Below are 19,156 nucleotides of genomic sequence, written 5' to 3' on the forward strand. Positions count from 1 at the left end.
ATAAATTTTTAAGACATGCATTTTTTTCTGTGAGTGAAATTTATAACCTTATATACTTGTGTACCTCTTTCATGAGATAATTGCCTAATGTTTACCAGACCCTGCCCCCGTATCTGCTTCTATTATAATATATGTTGAGCCACTTAAGCCTACTTGACACTAATGATTTTGAGTATGGTTTGATTTCAGATGATTTGAGTGACCTCCTTCCATATGTTGGGTATGAAACCCCTTCCCTCATGTATGCAAGGCAAAGTGTTAGCTCTGGTCTACATAACGCCTTTCCTCTTACTTTCTTCTTATACATTCTCATACCTCACATTCCAAATGATTAACAGAGTTAGGGGAGAGTAGTTAATATACCATAGTTTGATGTTTTCCGTAAGTTCAGAGGTGTACAAAAAGTCCAGGTTGTACAACAATCATTATCCTCTAAATTTAGAATAATTTTGTTCTTCCTAAAAGACCTTAACCATTAGTAGTTGAAAGTCTTTATTCTCCCTTTTTCTGGACTATAATTGATCAAATTTGTATCTGTCTTAATTTTCTTATGTCAGCTCCTTCACATTAATTGAACCATACAATTTATGTTTGATTTATCTAACTCAGTGTCTAGAGTGTTTGTTCATTCATAGTTTACCATGAGCAATAACTTCATCCTTTCTGTGTCAGAACAGTATTCACGTGTATGGTTATGCCATATGCATGCATTCCCCATTCCAAAGAAGTTTATATTTCTAGATTTGGATAATAAAAGGTATAGCTATTATGAGACACAGAACCTCTAAATATGCCATTGAATTCATTTTCTGTTGGCCATCTGTTTCCCCACTGACTCCTTCAGAGAAAACTAAACTTTCATTTGCACGTGGTTATCAATTGGAGGTAGCTCTGGGTTAGGAATGGAGGCGTGTGTCCTTTTCTCCTTTCAGTTCTAGGGCCCCATTTGGTACAGACAGGCCTATACAGGCACTGTGCATCTTGCTACAGTCTCTGTGAGTTCATGTATGCCTGATGTTGTGTTTAGAAAGCCTTGTTTCCTTGATGTCCTCCATTCACCCTGAGATTTACACTCTTTCTGCCTCCTCTTCTGCAGGGTTTCCTCAGCCCCAAGGAGAGATTTTTATGGAGACATTCCATTTAGGGCTGAGTGCTTCAAGGCCTCTCACTCTCTGCATAGTGTTCGGCTGTGGGTACCTGCAATATTCCCATCTGCTGCAGGAGGAAGCTTCTCTGATGATGGCTGAGCAAAACATTCCTCTATAAGTGTAGCAGAATATCAGTAGGAGTCATTTTATTTCTAAATTCCTTTGGTAGAACATTAATATTTAGTTTCACTCTAGGCCCTTGGGCTATCTACTTTTAGGTTCTTGGTTACCAAGCAACATTGAGCATTGGCTCCAACTCATGGAATGCACCTTTAGTCAATGCAGATATTTTTTTATTTATGTAGTATACTTTATTTTTTATTTTAATTTTATTAATTTATTCAGATCTCTGGTGCTCCATATTTGACCACCCCCCCTTGGTGGGGAGGCCTGGTGGCACTCAAAGAAAGAACAAGCAGGATACCAAGATGAGACTTGATAGCCTATGACCATATAGTAGGGAAGGATCAATGCAGATATTGATGGCTTATTCCCACAAGTCTTGTGCCACCATTGCCCCAGGGTATCTTGCATGCAGGAGGGCACCCCTGTAGATTGAAATGTTTGTAACTGGTTTGCTGTTTATGTTTTTCATATGGTAGCATGCAATGTATCTTCAGGTACCAAGATCACTAGCCCATCGTGGTCAAGGCTCTAGGTAGGCACCAGTTTGATTTCTCCATATTCAATGAGTTTTGTAGGTGTTGTCTTCAGCAAAGGAGTCTTGCTGTCAGTTTGTAAAGAGCAACCTATAGCCTTGGTGATAGCATAGTCATTTGGGTTTCCCATGGGATCCCCTTTGGCCAATTAATCACTTATTTATAACCCATTCCTACTATTATAGGCTTTACTTGTAGAAAAAAATAGTTCCATGTGAGGGCTTTTTATTTTCTTAAAATTTATTGCCCCTCTCTCTTTGTCTCTCATCATTCTAGACATTATTAGTGTATATATTATGGCTTCCACGTCTGTGTTTTTATGGGATTCCTGAGTATAAGAATAAGTGGGTAGCTGCATCTATATCTGTTTTTTGTACCCTTGGGGGCTCTTTTACTTCTGCTTTTGGGTTGTTGTTCTATTTCAATGTATTTATTTTTGTTTTATCTTTTCTTTTTCTTTTTAAAAATATATTTTATTACTTTATTCATATTGCATTTCAATTGTTATCCCATCCCTTGTATCCTCCCATTCCTCCTTGTTTTATCTTTTCATTGTATATTATATTATTATATAATATTACATTATATTATTTTAGTTTTTTTAATTAATGAATTTAATTATTCATTTTACTCACCCATTGTATCCCCCTCCCTCCCCTTCCTGGTGTCACCCTCCCTCTCTCCCTCCTCCCCCATCCCCACTGTTCTTTAGAGAAGGGGAGCCTCCCTACTCCCAACCAACCCACCCCAGCTCATCAAGTCTCATCAGGACTAAGAACATCCTCTTCCCTGTGATCTGGCAAGGCAGCTCTGCCAGACAGAAGTAATTAAAAAGTAGGCAACAGAGTCTATGTCAGAGACAGCACCTTCTCCCCTTGCTAGGGGACCCACATGAAGCAGGAGCTGCCCATCTGCTACACTTGTGTAGGGGGCCTAGGTCCAGCCCATACATGGTCCTTGGTTGGTGCTTCAGTCTCTGCAAGCTCCTCTGGGACCTGGTTAGTTGGCTCTTTTGGTCTTCTTGTGGCGCTCCTCGTATATCCCAGGTTCTCCTTCCTTACCCTTCCATTTTTCCAAAAGACTCCATACATTTCACTCAGGGTTTGGCTGTGAATCTCAGCATCTGTTTTGATCCACTGCTGAGTGGAGCCTCTCAGGGGACTGCTCCTGCCTACAAGCAGAGCAGAATATCTTTAATAGCGTCAGGGGTGTGTCTCAGGTTGGGCCAGGCATTGATTGGACATTCCCCCAATCTCTGCTCCATCATTATTCCTGCACATCTTGTAGGCAGCATAAATTTTGGGTCAAAGTTCTTGTGAGTGGGTTGGTATTTCTTTCTCTCGATTAGGAGTCTTGTCTAATTAGAGGGTGAGAGGGTGTCCTCTTCAGTCTCCACGACCCCTGCTACTAGGAGTCTCAGCTAGAGTCACCTCCATATCCTCACAGAAGCCTACCCTGTCTTAGGTATCCAGCTTATCACATAGATGCCTCTGCCCATGATTTTTCTTTTCTCTGTGGGCCCTCTGTCTTCCTGCCTCCATTCTCCCCTGGACTGATCTCTGTCCTCATTTCTCTCCGTGCTCCCTCTCCTACCTTGTTCTCTTTCTTCAACCACTTCTACTGTCTATTCTATTTCCCATCTGACTGAGATACATTAAATCTACTAGAAGACAAAGTGTGGAAGACATTTGAACTCATTGGTACAGGAAAGAACTTCCTGAACATAACACCAACATCTCAGGATTTAAGATCAACAATTAATAAATGGGACTTCTTGAAACTGAAAAGATATGTAAAGGCAAAGGACACTGTCAATAGAACAACATAGCAGTCTACAGATGGATAAAAAAATCTTTAACGGTCCCTAATTTGACAATGAGCTAATATCCAAAATATATAAAGAAGTCAAGAAATTAAATGCCAATGAACCAAGTAATCCAGTTAAAAATGGGGTACAGAGCTAAACAGATAAGTGTCACTAAAGGAATCTTGGATGGCCAAGAAGCATATAAAGAAATGTTTAGCATGTCTGGTTTAGGTCTTTAATCACTTGGATGCTAGTTTTGTGCAGGGTGATAAATACAGATCTATTTGCGTTTTCTACATGTAGACATCTAGTTAGAACAGCACCATTTGTTGAAGATGCTATCTTTTTTTCTGTTTTATGGATTTGGGTTCTTTGTAAAAAATCAAGTGTCCATAGATTTGTGTGTTTTTTCTGGGTCTTTGATTCTATTCCATTGATCAACCAGCTTACTTGTATGCCAGTACCATGCCACCTTTATCACTGTTGCTCCACAGTACAGCTTGAGATCAAGGATGGAGATTCTTTTGGAAGATCTAAAACCTAACACATTAAATCTGTTAGAAGAAAAAGTGGGGGAACAGCCTTGAACTCATTGGCACAGGAGACAATTTCCTGAACAGAACACCAATAGCTTAATCTCTAAGATCAAAAACTAATACATAGGAGCTCATGAAACTAAAAAGCTTTTGTAAGGCAAAGGACACTGTCAACAGAACAAAATGACAGTGCACAGACTGGTAAAAGATCTTCATAAATCCTACATTCGACAAAGGACTAATACCCAAAATATATAAAGAACTCAAGAAATTAAACACCACCAAAACAAATTATCCAATTAAAAAGATGGGGTACAAAGTTAAACAGAGAATTCTTAAACAGAGGAACATCAAATGGTAGAGAAACAACTAAAGAAATGCTCAAAATCCTTAGTTATCAGGGAAACACAAATCAAAATGATGCTGATGTTCCATTTTATAGTACTAGAAGGGCTAAGATTAAAAAAAAATCAAGTGACCACATACGCTAGTGAGGATGTGGAGAAAAGGCAAAACTCTTTCATTGCTAGTAGAAATGCAAGTTTGTACAACCACTTTGGAAATCAACCTGGCACTTTCTCAGAAAATAAGGAACAGTCCTATCTCAAGACCCAGATATACCCACTCCTTGGCATATATCTGAAAGATGCTCCAGCATATAACAAGGACATTTGCTCAACTATGTTGATGGCAACCTTATTCATAATAGCCAGAACCTGGAAACAAACTAGATGTCCCTCAATGGACGAGTGGATAAAGAAAAATGTGGTACATTTACACTGTGGAATACTACTCAGATGTTAAAAACAAGGAAATCTTGAAATTATCAGGCAAATGGATGGAACTGGAAACGCTCATCCTGCGTAAGGTAACTCAGACCCAAAAAGAAATGCATGTTATTTACTCACTTATAACTCACCCAACATAGATGTCTTCAGAGAGACTCCACACAGGTGGGCATCAGGACAGATGGTGGAACTCGCTGCTGTAATTTGCGCAGAGTTGAGGGTGGTATGGAAGAATGAATGAGGGGATGGAAGTACCCAGAGGGTTCAGGATCCCCATGAGGAGACCATCAAGGCTGGTGCATCTGGACCTAGGGAGGCCTGCACAAACTGTTGCACCAACCAAGGACAATGCATACAGGGAACCTAGACCCCTGTTCAGATATAGACAGTGGACAGCTCATTCTCCACTGTTGTGGAAGGAGCAGAGACTGCCTCTGACATGAACTCTAGTGCCCCTGATTTGATTTCTTCCCCTTTGTGGGGAGGCCCCATGGGCACACAGAGAAAGAGGAGGGAATCTATCCAGATAAGGCCTGAAAGGCTGGGGTCATATGGTGGGGGAAGAGATACCCTTCTTTCAGAGGTCTAGGGGAGGAGAATAGGTTGGAAGAGGGAAAAAGGTGGGATCAGGAAGATAAAAGTGAGGGATCACAATCAAGATGTAATGTGAATAAGTTATAATCAATTTAAAAGAAGAAATATTCAACATCCCTAGTCATCAGGGAAGTGAAAATCAAAATGATTCTGAGATTCCATTTTACACCCTTCAGAATGGCTAAGATCAAAAATTAAAGATGTAGAGAAAAGGGAACATTATATTATTATTCTTTAGAAGCTTGCTTGTATTATAAGGAGAGACATAAAGGAATAGGTCCCAACTGGGGTCGGGGAGATAGGAAGGAACTGGGACAAGTAAAGGAAGAAACTGTGATCAGAATACAGTGTATGTAAAAATCTATTTTTAATAAAACAAAAACAAAAGAGATAAAAATAAAAGCCTTCATGATGAATAATATATAATGTATATAAAATACACACACACATATATATATAATGTATATAATGAAGAATGAAAAAATAATTGTAGAAGAGAATGAGACAGTCAAAGAGAATAAATACACAATCAAAGTGTGTAAATGTGGAAAGACTATTCTATACTAAAGAAAGTTATCCAGAAGAAGAAATAGGAGGAGGAAGAGGAGGAGGCACATATATCTAAGCACAAGATCTTAAGATCCAAATGTTCAGAACCTTGCATGATCTAGGGAGTGTTTATAATAGACTGTAATAGGCAGTCATTGACTGGCTATTACTACCTCTTCACCTATTGCAAGCAAATGTAAGATACTAGTATTTCTAAAATATTTTGGCTCAGTGTCATGTTTGGAATAAATTTATAAAATAGTCATGTACTAATTACTTTATGTTGCTGTAATAATTTAGGATTTTACTAAGCATGTAGGAGGTCTCTAGTGTCTCTAAATCTTCAGTACATAATTTCATTCTGGCAATGCCATTGAACGTGCCATGTGCACTTCCCTATATCTAACAGTGATCACTTTATTTTATATTGATTTGCTATTTGAGCTTCATCTTTAGAAAAGAATCTCATCACAGTCATTTCAACTTTGATTTTTTAATAATCTTACTCGTCCACCTACCCTTGGCTCCTCCCAGAACCATGCTCTTTGTCTTTCCCACACAACTTTTCCTATTCTTATTTTTTTACTATTACTTTTGTAAAACCAATCCAGTCTAAGTTATGCTGGCCATGTGCACCCTTAAAGATAATTGATTCCCCTTCTTGCAATAGCTCTTGTTGCTGAAAAAACCCTTGGCCCGGGAAGATGCTTGACGCCCAGATCCTCTATCTATCTATCTATCTATCTATCTATCTATCTATCTATCTATCCATCATTTATCTATATACGTCATATACATATAAATATATATTAATAATTCTAGTGAGTAACACAGGGTTTACTAATAATTATCTTTTCAGATACTTGATAAAATTAATAGTTTATCATGTTAAGTTCAGCCAGGTAAATGGATGAGATTCAAGTGAATCAGAGAAATAAATTATAACACTACAATTTTTGATGAGTCTGTAAGTGTGTATTTGGTTATTTAGCAAAGGCACAGGAGTAGGCACTGTACAAATTTTATGATATGGAGAAAAGCAGATGAAACTTCATGGATGAATTTACTAATGAACATAGTCAGAATTTGCATTTGCACTGAGACAGAAGGATTTTCTCTGAGAATGGGGAATACAGGCCAGTGTGGGACCTCTGGGACAAGTTGTGCTTTCTTTAAGCTGTGTGTTTCCAGAGGTCACTGCTGAGTTTCATATATCCCTTGCTATGCACTGGTTTAGTGTCACAAGACTGAGTGATGTTATTCTTGGGACCTCATTTTAAAGGGGTTACCTAAGATTTTAAAGCTGGATGCCATATATGAGATAAGATTAATAGAGAGAGAGAGAGAGATGAAGAACATGAACTTGGGTGTTTATGGGGAAAGGAACATCTGGAGTTAATGGAAGAAAAATAATATAATTAGGATATATTATTAAAAAAGAAGAAGAGATATGAGAAAGGTCAGAAGCCAAATTAGGTATTGCCAGTATCACAAGGAATGTGCAAGGGTGAGCTTTGACTGAGCAGTCATGAGAGACCTGACTGAGCATCCTGTGCAGCCTCTCGTGGGAAGCTCTATGAGCTGCTCCAGACTCCGCTACGCTCAAAGCCTACTGCGAAGCGCAACTATGCAAGTCTATGCTAAGTGTAAGAAGAAAACAGATGTGACCTGCTTTTCATTTCACAGTAGCTCAGTCTGTCAGGGTTGCCACTGGAGATTCATTGACTACTTAGAGCTTTTACTTGAAGCAATCAACCTCTTATGATATCACTTTTAATTTTTAAAACTTTTTTGATATTGAAATTACATAATTTTCCATTTTTCTCTACTTTCCCTAATCCTTCCCATGTACCCACCATTATATTTTTTCAAATTCATGGCCTCTTTTTATTGTTTTATAATATTATATAACATATAGCAATTACATTATAATATATTACATACAATTATATATAGTTGGATATATATATACATATATATATGTTGTTATAAATCTAGCTTAGCATGTATTATGTTATTTGGATTTTCAGAGCTGACCACTGGTTATTGGATAATCAACTGATGTGCTTTTTCCTGGGGAAGGCTATTTCACATAGTTTTCAAGCAACAATGGCAAGGTCATATTACACCAGAGTATTTTTCAGAGTTCAAATAGGCACACTATTGTGCATGCTGTGTTTATGCATATATTTATGTGTGCAAGTGTATGTGAATGTTGGTGTGGATGGATTGTCACATAAGATGAACTGTTTTCATGGAATATTAATTTTTTTCTAGTATCTCAAGCCTACCGTTTAATGTGATTTAGCATCTGCTTACTATTCACTTTTGGCTGGACTTCCACCTGAGACTTAAAAAACCTATCTCTGTGTCAAATTGTGTTTCTTCCAAGGAGCGACCCGAAGAAGAGATAACAGGGTGATACTAGGCACTCCCATGGGACCATCTTTATTTTGTAATGTGATCATTGAAGTGACAAGCACTGCCAGCGTTCACTGGAGGTTTTCAGTGTGACAGAGACTGGGTCACAGGCTTTACATATCTGATATCCGTTAGCGGTGGCAATGTTCCTGTGAAACAGCTTCTGCTGTCTCCATTCTGCAGCTGTGGAAACTTGAAGTTAGAGATGCATAAGTAATTTTCTCAAAGTATGTAGTTTGTATTTGGAAGGTGCATTGTTCACAGTGGGTATTTTTAGTGCGCTGGCTCTCATCCTTCCTAATGTTGCCACTGGCCCTTTAATACAGTTCCACATGTGGTAGAGATTCCCCAACCACGATTTCTTTGCATTGCTACTTCATAAGTGTAATGTTGTTACTTTTACTAACTGTAACGTAAATATCTGCTATACAGGTTATCTGATGTGTGGCTGCAAATGGGTGGCAACCTACAGGTTGCCAAATGCTTCCTGCCCTAGAACATGGCATTTTAACCTTTAGCACATCTGTCACTCAGTCTACAATTGGGCAAAGATGCCTTTATTTACTAAGTTATGATGCTTGGAGAAAGAGGCCCCAGTAAGTGATGCCGTCTTTGTCTTTTATTTTCTAAATACAACAGGTATGACCCAGCAACTCAAATACTGTTGGCATGGCTGAGAAATATCTAGAATGAAATGACTGTAGTAAAAGTTAACAGGTGTTAAAATGTAATTTATAATTTTTAATGTTATGCCAATTGCTAGGAATCATTGTTAAAAAAATTGAAAGATGGAATTGAGGGGTAAATATGATTTACTTACTATTAACCACTTATTTTTCGCAACATTTTATAATTCAGTATGTGTAGTACAGAATTATGGGATTGCTGGGTGTGGTAGTATCTGTGAGAGGCAGCAGGACTGAGAGACTGAGGCCAGGCCGGGCTACAGAGAAACATCTTGTTTTGCAAGAAGAAATAAGGCTAGAACCTCATTCAAGCACCTTCAAAATTTTTTGTTGGAGATGATTTGGTTTATTTTATTAAAATGTTTTGGCGTAATCAACTTTATCTTTCAAATGCCAATAATTTCAACAATCTTATGTGTTTTCTGTTAAATAAAAATAATCTTCATTAATCTTAACGTGTTTTTGTTTGTTTCTTTTCTTCTTTTTGTTGTTGTCTTGTTTCATCTCCAGGATGGCGTAGGAGTTGACGAGAAGTTGTCTTTAAGGAGAGTGGCTGTGGTTGAAGATTTCTTTGACATCATCTATTCCATGCATGTGGAAACAGGGCCAAATGGAGAACAAATCCGGAAACATGCTGGGCAGAAGAGAACTTACAAAGCAGTAAGTGAAAGAGAGAAAAGCGAGAGAGAAAGCATGTACTCCGAGTTGTGTTACTGTGTTTGCATGTTAACACGAGTGCAAAGTGTTAGTAGAACCTTGAATTCAGAACAGGCTAGATCATACCATGGTCAAGCCAAGTACTTATGCCAAAATTTATTATTGGCTGTTTTATTCATAGTCTTACAAGTCTATTGCATGAAGTTTAAACCTATCTCTAGAATTCTTACATTATTTTCTTTAAATACCGGTATGTGTAAAACATAATGTTCACAGTTAACTATCTCTAAACAGGAAGGCAAATTTGAAATGTATGTTCAGTATGTCATAATACATGAATTATATTCTAGAAGATAAGAATATTTTTACAATCATTCAAGTTTCTTCCATCAAAAGTCATATTGGTGTATTTACATATTTTCTATTCCATCTTAGCCGTATAGATAAGAAAATTATTCATTATCTTATGTTCTTTTATATGTCTTAATTCTCATGAACATAATATTAAAATGTTATATTCATAGTACCAAAGTATATGATTTTATTTTTATGTGAAAAATATATTTAACTATATATTGTCAAAATGAAGGTATATTTCAGTTTTGAAGTTACTAATTAAATCTACAGTTTGATATACACATTTTAATCTATATTTTATTTAATTAAAATTTCATAAAACCATATTACTGTAGATATTTTACCCTTTCTAACAAAATTGAAGAGTAAATTACTTTTTGCCAATACAAGCAAAGTGTATGTTGTAAGAGCTTTCTCAGAAGATGAGATAATGTTCCTTTTATGAATTCTTATTGAACTTCGCTTTTGGCTACCTTTATATTAACTGTTTTCAGCTATCTTGATATACAATATCAGTCTGGATCCATTTTTTTTTCAGATACAGAAAAATGTGTGAAATGCTCAAAGTTTCAAATACAGGTACATATGTTTGAAAATTAGCTCTGAGCATAAGAAATAGCTTCTTTTCATAACTATTTTTTGCTATATTGCCAGGATCATATTGAATCTTTGTAGCTGCATAATAACCCTTAATACAATGTTGTTATTTATCCCTCTTTCTATATAGTTTTGTTTCTTGGCTGTTTCTAAATTGCATGGTTTGTGGGCAGGCCCTAGTGTAAGTTCCCTTACATGACTCTGCCACATAAACTTCCTTCTGATTTACGCTTCCCAGGAGACATTTCCTACCATGACTAACGGAAGTGACCTAGCATCGTGAGATATTTTTATGTAGACTAATATCACTGAACATACTCATTCCTCCTGTCTCCTAAACCAGAATTGTTCTTCTGCATAGTAATACAAAAATTATGTATTGATCTACTAATATCACTAACTGTGGAATCTTGGGAGAGTGCACTTTCATGAACTAGCTATGTGAACTTGACAGGACTTTGTATGACAGGAATATACAAATTCAATTAGATTAAATGAAAATTAAAAACAAAGTAAAACTAAAGTATGGTGGGAAAAGCACCTTCATTGCTGGCTGCCAATCATCTTATAGTTACCAAATGCAATTTGAAATAGCTTAGCTTTTAAAATGAATTTGTCAGAGACCTTAAATTCAAGTGGAAACATGAGCAATATCAGACCCACGCTTTCACCTCTCGACTTCTTAAGCGACTGTGGATAACCTTGTTTATGGCCATCACTCAGACTAAACATTTATAATGCATTGGCAACTATGGTTCCAATACATACAATTTTGTATCAACAGTTCATAAAACCCTTTCTGCATTGTAGGGTCGGAGAACCAATTTCAAGAGCCTAAACAGTATCTGAAATTCCTCTTGAGAGTGCCTTATTAGAAGAACCTCTCCTTCTTCATGTCTAAACTCCTTGTTCTAATATCAGGAAAGTTCTTCTTAAACTTTTCCTATGGAATCTCCCAAATGAATTTTAATTAGGAAAAATTTCCATCTTATATAGCTGCAATTCAATGTAAGAAAAAAATCCTGCAATGCCAGTGAAACTGTGCACACGACTATTCAAAGAGTGGAACTCAATGAAAAAAATTAATGTAAGTGTGCCATTAATGGAGCATAAAGCTAAAGAGAAATTGGAATGGAATGGCATAGTTTTGTTAGAGTCAAAGGCTGTTGGGCCAGAGCTTCTCAGTCGTACTGCTGGCATCATTAACTAGAAACCTGTTGCACTGATAACGGTTCCAATTAGGCTTCAGTTTTTTTCTTACTTCTAACACGTGAGCACATAGAGAATGCATGGTTATGTTTATTGACCTTTTTCTCCCCCTTTGTACATGGCCAAGAAACCATACTTGTACAACTAATCATAAAATTATACTACGTCTTAACAATATTACCAATAGATTTAGTGGTCATTTTATTTACTTTGCCTCTTTTTGCAAATATTCTTTCTATATTTCCACTCTGCAGGAAATGGTGGTCTTTTCCTATTGAATTAACTATTGAATGCTATTTGGTTTTCTATCTGCAGTATATCATTCCTTGAAATATCTAGGCATTACACTAATTACAGTTTATTTCAATCTAATTTGGCTATAGAAAATTTGGAAGGTGAATAGGTTAACTCTTGAGCTCTGAAAATCCACAAAAATGACACACTTTGGAATATATAAGGACTTTCATGACTATCTAAGTAGCTGTTTATTATTTTATAGGATGTTCTTATATTTGATAAGTTTGTACATTAACAATTACTATAGCATTGGACATGCTTTCTGTAATGTGTTTGACAATAGTCAATTTGTAATTACCTACATTAAAATAATGGACCATTTAAGTAGCATCTATGCTTGAGCTTAACATATATCTTTGCATGGAAATTTGAATGCAAAACACATCTTAGGGATATGGAATCTTATTTCAGAATTAATAATACAATAATAGTATGCATATATGATTTAGAATACCGCCCTGGTCTCCAGTCCTTCCCTGTACTTAACTTTGACCTAAATGATTAAACAGTGAACACATCACTGTTCCCCAGTTCCCTTACATCACTCCAATTTCACCATAAGCTGAGTGCACCTGGTTTCTAAGGCATTTTTCTTAAGTTAGGGGTCCATCTAATAGATAGTGTGTCCAAGCTCTTTCTTGCCACATCTAAAGAGTAGATGGAGGAAATACAGGAACAGAAGGAAAAACAGTGCCATCAGGTGGGAACATTTACATGCATACATGTGCACACTGTACCTAATGTGCAGTATGAAAAAAGGTGCATCTACTACTATTTTTACACACACACACACACACACACACACACACACACACACACACACACACCAGTTATGACATTTATTTAATTCATGCAGAGATCATATGTGATAGCAAAAATAAAGGAAAATGCTGGATGCCCACCATACTCTAAAATTCAGGGTTAACATTTATTTGCTCTCTGTGGTGCTGTAGGTCATTAGTTACATTTTCATCCTGCCTGAAGTGCATGATGGGGTAAATGGCTTCACATATATTAATGGCTTGATGGATGAAGATTTTGTGATGAGTGATATTTTTGTCTCTACCCAATCAATCCTTGGGATCCTACTAGAAGAATGTACAAGACAGGTGGCCTATCTCAGCTCTGCAGACAAGAAGAGGCCATGGGACCTGCAGTCTCTTAATTTGCTGGTTCTAAAGTTTAAGTCTCAACACAATGAAGTTTCATATTTCAAAAATTAATCTTTGCTTATTAATTTTCCTTGGAACCTATGAACTTAATTTTCTGAGAAATATTAAAACTGGCTTTTTAGTATATTTGCTTCATATATTAGTTACACCTAATAATGGAGTTCATTATAACACTTCCATGCATTTACATGACATATTTCAATTATACTTTTTCACCCATTATCCTCTTTTGTCCCCTCCATTTTTCCCATGAGCTCCACTTTTCCTTTACTATTATTTTCTTCTGATGATCTAGGGAGTTTCATTAGGGTTGTTTACGAGAGCTTCTGAGGGAGCTTTTTCACAGAAGCACATGTACCTCATTGGTACCTACATTATTATAAAAAGAAGATCTCTCCCTTTCTTATGAATCATAAAGCCCCCTCTTTAAAGACTTGCTCTCAACATGAACTAAAGATCCTACTTTAGAGAAACCACCTAGAAATCACATTTGTGCAGATCTTAATTCCTTCTGTGACAATATGTAGGGGAAACATTTACTCTATAGCATCTAGAACACACACCTTTCAAGCTTTACTTCACAACAGTTTTGTCCTATTATTTTGATAAATATCTGCTGTTTCCATGGCCGTGACTTAAACAGGCCATGACCTGTTCTTTTGAACTAGGGATGAATGACAAGCTTGTAGCCTTTTGGTGTGGGAAAAAAAAACTAATCTAAAACACAGTAAGTCCTAATAGTGTATTCAATATCTTTCTGGTTTAAAAAGCTGATGATTCATGAATAAAAACGTGGAAGGACTTTATTCCACTTATTTGTTCAAATGGTTAACAAAGGGATGGTAATATGTGAGGCCATTGGTGTCCTGTGGGAACAAAAATGGAAATACTCACCAAACTAGGCAAACAGGTATATACAGGCCATGCCAGAGAACATGGAGTGTTCATAAAAGCAGATCAACTGACAAGCATCATTCTGAGGTTGATGAGCTTTGCTACATTATCTATAGTTGTACAGGGATAATGATAATGATAATGATGATGGTGGTGGTGGTGATGACAATAAAGTAGTTATGTAGTGTGATTTCACAGTTGTATGATTTTAAAATAGCAATCAAAGAAGAAAGACCTAAAAGTGTCTGTGTTAACAGGCTGTCCATTTTGCTAATATGTTTTCTGGACTATATTAAGTATCTTGAAGATGCAGAGCAACAGATGTCAGGGAACTTCAGTGACACTTTTCATTGACCTAAAATAATGACCACCCTATATATTCTTATGGATTGCTTGTCCATTTACTTTTCTTTGCATCTTCGCTGGAATCACATAAGATATTGTGAACTCCAGTCTTCCCACTTTTTTGTTCCTATACTCTGAAGCACAGTGGAACAGGGTTATTTAGATATTACACTGACCAAATAAGACATGATCTATACACTTATGGGATTAGAACCAGCAAAGCTGTGGTCTTCTACTGGTTTCTTTTCCAGTTGCTCTGATGAAATTGAAATAAACAAAGAAACATGAAACAAAAGCTCAAAGGAGGAAGCTTTTATTTCATCATATGGTTCAAGGTAACACTGTCTACCCATAGCATGGAAGTTAAGACATCAGGGCCTTGAAGGAGCTATTCACATCCCATGCACAGCGCAGAAGATCCCAACCTAGGATATTGTGGTGTCCATAGAAGGCAAGTCTTCTCGTTTCGCCTAAAGTATACAAGATAATCTCCAATGGTTATTCGTGCCCAGAATCTATATTCCAGATGATTGTAGATACTGTCAACTTGTCAGCTGAAATTAACTGTCATGTGTCCCAAGCATCTTTTTCTTTCTTATCATAGTACCTAAAGTTTAGAATTTAGAACTTTACTCATTTGAGTTGAACCATTGACCCTATGTTATTATGAAAACCCTATGTTCTCAGGCAAAAGGAGACTGAGAATAAATTAAGCTGATAGGCATGCTTCGGTTAAGAACAGGCAGAGTGAAGGAAGACATGACAGGGCATGGATGAAGCTGCTGACATCACTGTGTGTGTATGCCCTCTCGAAATGTCATGACATGGCCTGATTGATGTGGGGAATTTTGCCTCCAAAATGAAGTTAGAGAGGCTTCAGATGTTTTATTTTCTAAGAGAAGTCATCCCTTGAGGAAACATTTTAAAGGAGCTTGAACCCATTATCACCAGATTAAAACAATAGATTAAAAATCAGGAAAATTAAGTACATTCCTCATAAAAAAGTAGAAAACTTTGTGTGTGTGGTGTGTGTGTGTGTGTGTGTGTGTGTGTGTGTGTGTGTGTGAGAGAGAGAGAGAGAGAGAGAGAGAGAGAGAGAGAGAGAGAGAGAGAGAGAGAGAGAGAGAAAGAGAGGCAGACAGACAGACAGACAGAGGTGGAGACAGACAGAAACAGAGACAGAGACAGACAGAGAGACAGAGAGACAGAGAGACAGAGACAGAGACAGAAACAGAAACAGGGACACAGAAAGAATTCTCACTTTTCTTACTATTTTGAATTTTTTAAATCTTTGCCATAGATGTAATATAAGAATAGTTTGCTGCTGACATAAAAAGGGATATGGGAGATATGCTGTGAGTCTCAATCAAGTTCATATCCATAAGCCACAAATGAATAACCTGGTTACTTTATACATAATACATTATTTGTATCACTTATTACTGGATATTCTAGGTCCTTAAATAAACAGCCATTCTGGATATCTGAGGTAGGGAAAAATAAGAAGTGCACTATTTCAAATTAACCAATACCATTATATAGACAGTAAATGGATTACCTGGAGCATATTTTCATAGTTTTTTGGAGAGTGTATAGGTAAATACTGTTCAGTTACAGATAGATTACAGGACATTCTGCAAGGCAATTTTGTTCATTTTTATAAATAGCTAAGGGGGAGAACATTATTTTTCCAATACTGCTGTAAAACACAGCTTAGCAAAATGCCTGGCTCATGCCATTTGCTTAATAAATGCAGAATGGAGAAGCTATACCTATGGAGATTTTTCCTTGTTGATTAAACAGCCTGAATAGTTTAGATAAAGCAGTGATAATGGAGTAAGACCTGGCTACAGCCAACTGCTGTGGACATTAGTGGGGAATAATGGGTCCATTAAAGGAAAAGTGCCCTTTACTTCATACATTTTGGAGCACCTCATAAAAACACACAAAGCAAAATTTAATATAGGTCAGGAAATTTTCCTTAGATCATTTTCAGAAACATTTCATACTGGACCTGGGATATAGACATTTGTGGCTATTCCTTGCATTGTTGGATTCATTTCAGTTGTACCCATTAAAAAATGGTGCCACTTCTGAGATGATACTTACATGCATCAGTGTATGTATTTCAGTAACCTGCATACACACAGACATACACACACACACACATCCATACACACATACACCCATATATACACCACACCCATACACACACATATTCATGCATACATACAAAAACATACCCATACACACACACACACACACACACACACACACCCATATAACCATACACAAACCCACCCCCCCACACACATACCCATATACCCATACACACACACACACACACACACACACACACACACACACACACACACACATACACACTTGTACACACCAATATACACACACATACATACTATGGTGTTACCCATCGTGTTCTACATATTGGGAAAAGGTTAAATTTAAAAATCATATGCATCATGCTGCATTTTTTATGTTAGGAAGTCTGTCCTTATTAATTTAGTCAACCTAATAAAGCATGTGCGGAAAAAAAAACCTAAGGTGTGTGTGAGGGGGCGACAACTAGAAAGGAACCAGTGACATGGCCATTTAAATTTTCAACTAGCCATCTTAAATCAGAAGGTCAATATGCTTCACTTATAAAAACCTATTTTTTCCAGGATAGTGGAACACACATCCCAGTAGCATGAACGTCACATGGAGATGTGAGAGCCTACAGAAGTGATTTTTGTCATTGATTAGCATCATATTATATGTCATCAATGAATATCTTACTGAACAATAATGTCCAAGTGAACTTTCATTAACTCTTTGTGTCTACCTAGTAAATTGCAACTTCAGTGCACCCTAGTGGTGAAAGTGAGATGCTGCAGCTTTAAGAAGTTAGGTCTAGATAGATATTTTAAGTTAATAGAGATGGGATATGATAGATATTAATTTTCATTCAGAATTTTAGACTCTCCAAAATAGGAAAGATGTTTACTTCAAGTTTGCCCAATACAAAAAGCCAAATAACTCTGAATGTTACATTTATATAATTCCTGATTGTTTCGTGGCTCTTCCTGCTGTGTGTAGTTTATTTTATTTATGTGTAATAATATAAATATATGTTAAAAAATACAATAAAAATACTCAACAGGATTCACAGTCACTTCAGTGGCTTTTGCTTTCTTGAGTGTCATCATGTTATAAATAAATAAAACCCTGAAAATAATGTAAACAAAACCCTGGATTTCTCAAGGCAAAACAGTGCCTGGATCTAAGTAGCTCTCTTAGTATAGAATTGATGTGGGATATAATTGCAGGAAACAGCATGATATATGGGTCAGAGTGAGGTAATAAAAAGAGGACATCACTAGTTATAATGACAACCGAATGTGAGTCTAAAAATTGGAGTGTAAATTCTGTGCTGTTGTTTTGGCATGTGATTCCTTTGAAGTTGCTGTTGTGAGGACCATATATCATATATGTAAATGTCTTAACACAATGCTTGCTTCAAACATTGTAGTCACTATTAAAGTGATATGAATAGATTTTTTTCTCAAAAACATAAGAATTGTTTATGTGTGAACAAGTGGGAAAATAGATACTTTCTATTTAAGTATTTGCTAAAAAGTCTTTTTTCTTCTGTGTCAACTGTGCTTCACAGTGACCTACACTCATTACCTCCCAGGCATTTAGTCATGGCTATGCCTCACCTGAGAATGGCTTTCACCAGATTATAAGAATCATTTATATTAAAATGTTAATACATAAACACAAATGAGATTTAACTTATTTTTTTATGTGCCACTCCTCACTTACCTCTCTTCCTTCAGTTTACTGGACGTGTCTTCTCACAGCAGGCACCACAGCTGAATTTTGGCATCACTAATACTCTGTCATGGTTAGTAAAGAAGTCCTTAAAGAAGCTGAAAACAGTGATTTAGATACTTCTAAGAATTTGACATTTGCACAAAGAATTTCCCCTTTTTCCACTTTGGTAAACAACATGTAAGCTAAATAGCTATTGCCAGACAAATTTAATAGGTGTATAATACCTACAAAATACAATACAAAACAATACAAATACCATACAAAACAATATATTCCAAGAATATGTGGTAGAATTTGGACACAGACAGGGGCATTTCCACAAGTACTCCATGCCCTTACAAGATTCCTCCTCAAGCTTATGTTTCAGAAAGACAGTCCCAGGCATAATGGTTTGTGAAACAAAGCTCTGTTCATTGCTTGGAAAACTCACTGGTACACATATCAAGCATCTCAGATCTGAGAGATTTTCTAAAGGGGACCGTATGACAAGTTCTTTTTATGTAACATCTCCAAAAAAATAAATGTTCAGATGTCGAACAATTAAGACAATTCAGAGAACATGTGTTGCCTCCGTGTTACATCATCACCCTGCCACTCTCCCGA

The 19,156-nt window shown here is 36.7% G+C and overlaps 1 protein-coding gene across 14 annotated transcripts in view; it reads left to right on the forward strand.

Annotated features, from left to right (window-relative positions):
* The window catches only part of NOL4 (nucleolar protein 4), a 344,671-nt gene that overhangs the window by 76,741 nt on the left and 248,774 nt on the right, over nucleotides 1-19,156 (forward strand). For 10 of the 14 annotated variants that reach the window (XM_084778257.1, XM_084778267.1, XM_084778265.1 and 7 more), the window contains one exon: nucleotides 9,699-9,848. In XM_084778257.1, the coding sequence (XP_084634383.1) occupies nucleotides 9,699-9,848 (150 nt within the window). Of the gene's footprint in view, nucleotides 1-9,698; nucleotides 9,849-10,718; nucleotides 10,782-11,749; nucleotides 11,887-19,156 lie in introns of those variants that run through there. The other 4 variants (XM_084778260.1, XM_084778263.1, XM_084778264.1 and 1 more) reach the window with 3 other exon arrangements.

The sequence above is a fragment of the Acomys minous genome (genome assembly GCF_964271855.1).
Source record: "Acomys minous genome assembly, chromosome: 4".
Classification (NCBI taxonomy): domain Eukaryota; kingdom Metazoa; phylum Chordata; class Mammalia; order Rodentia; family Muridae; genus Acomys; species Acomys minous.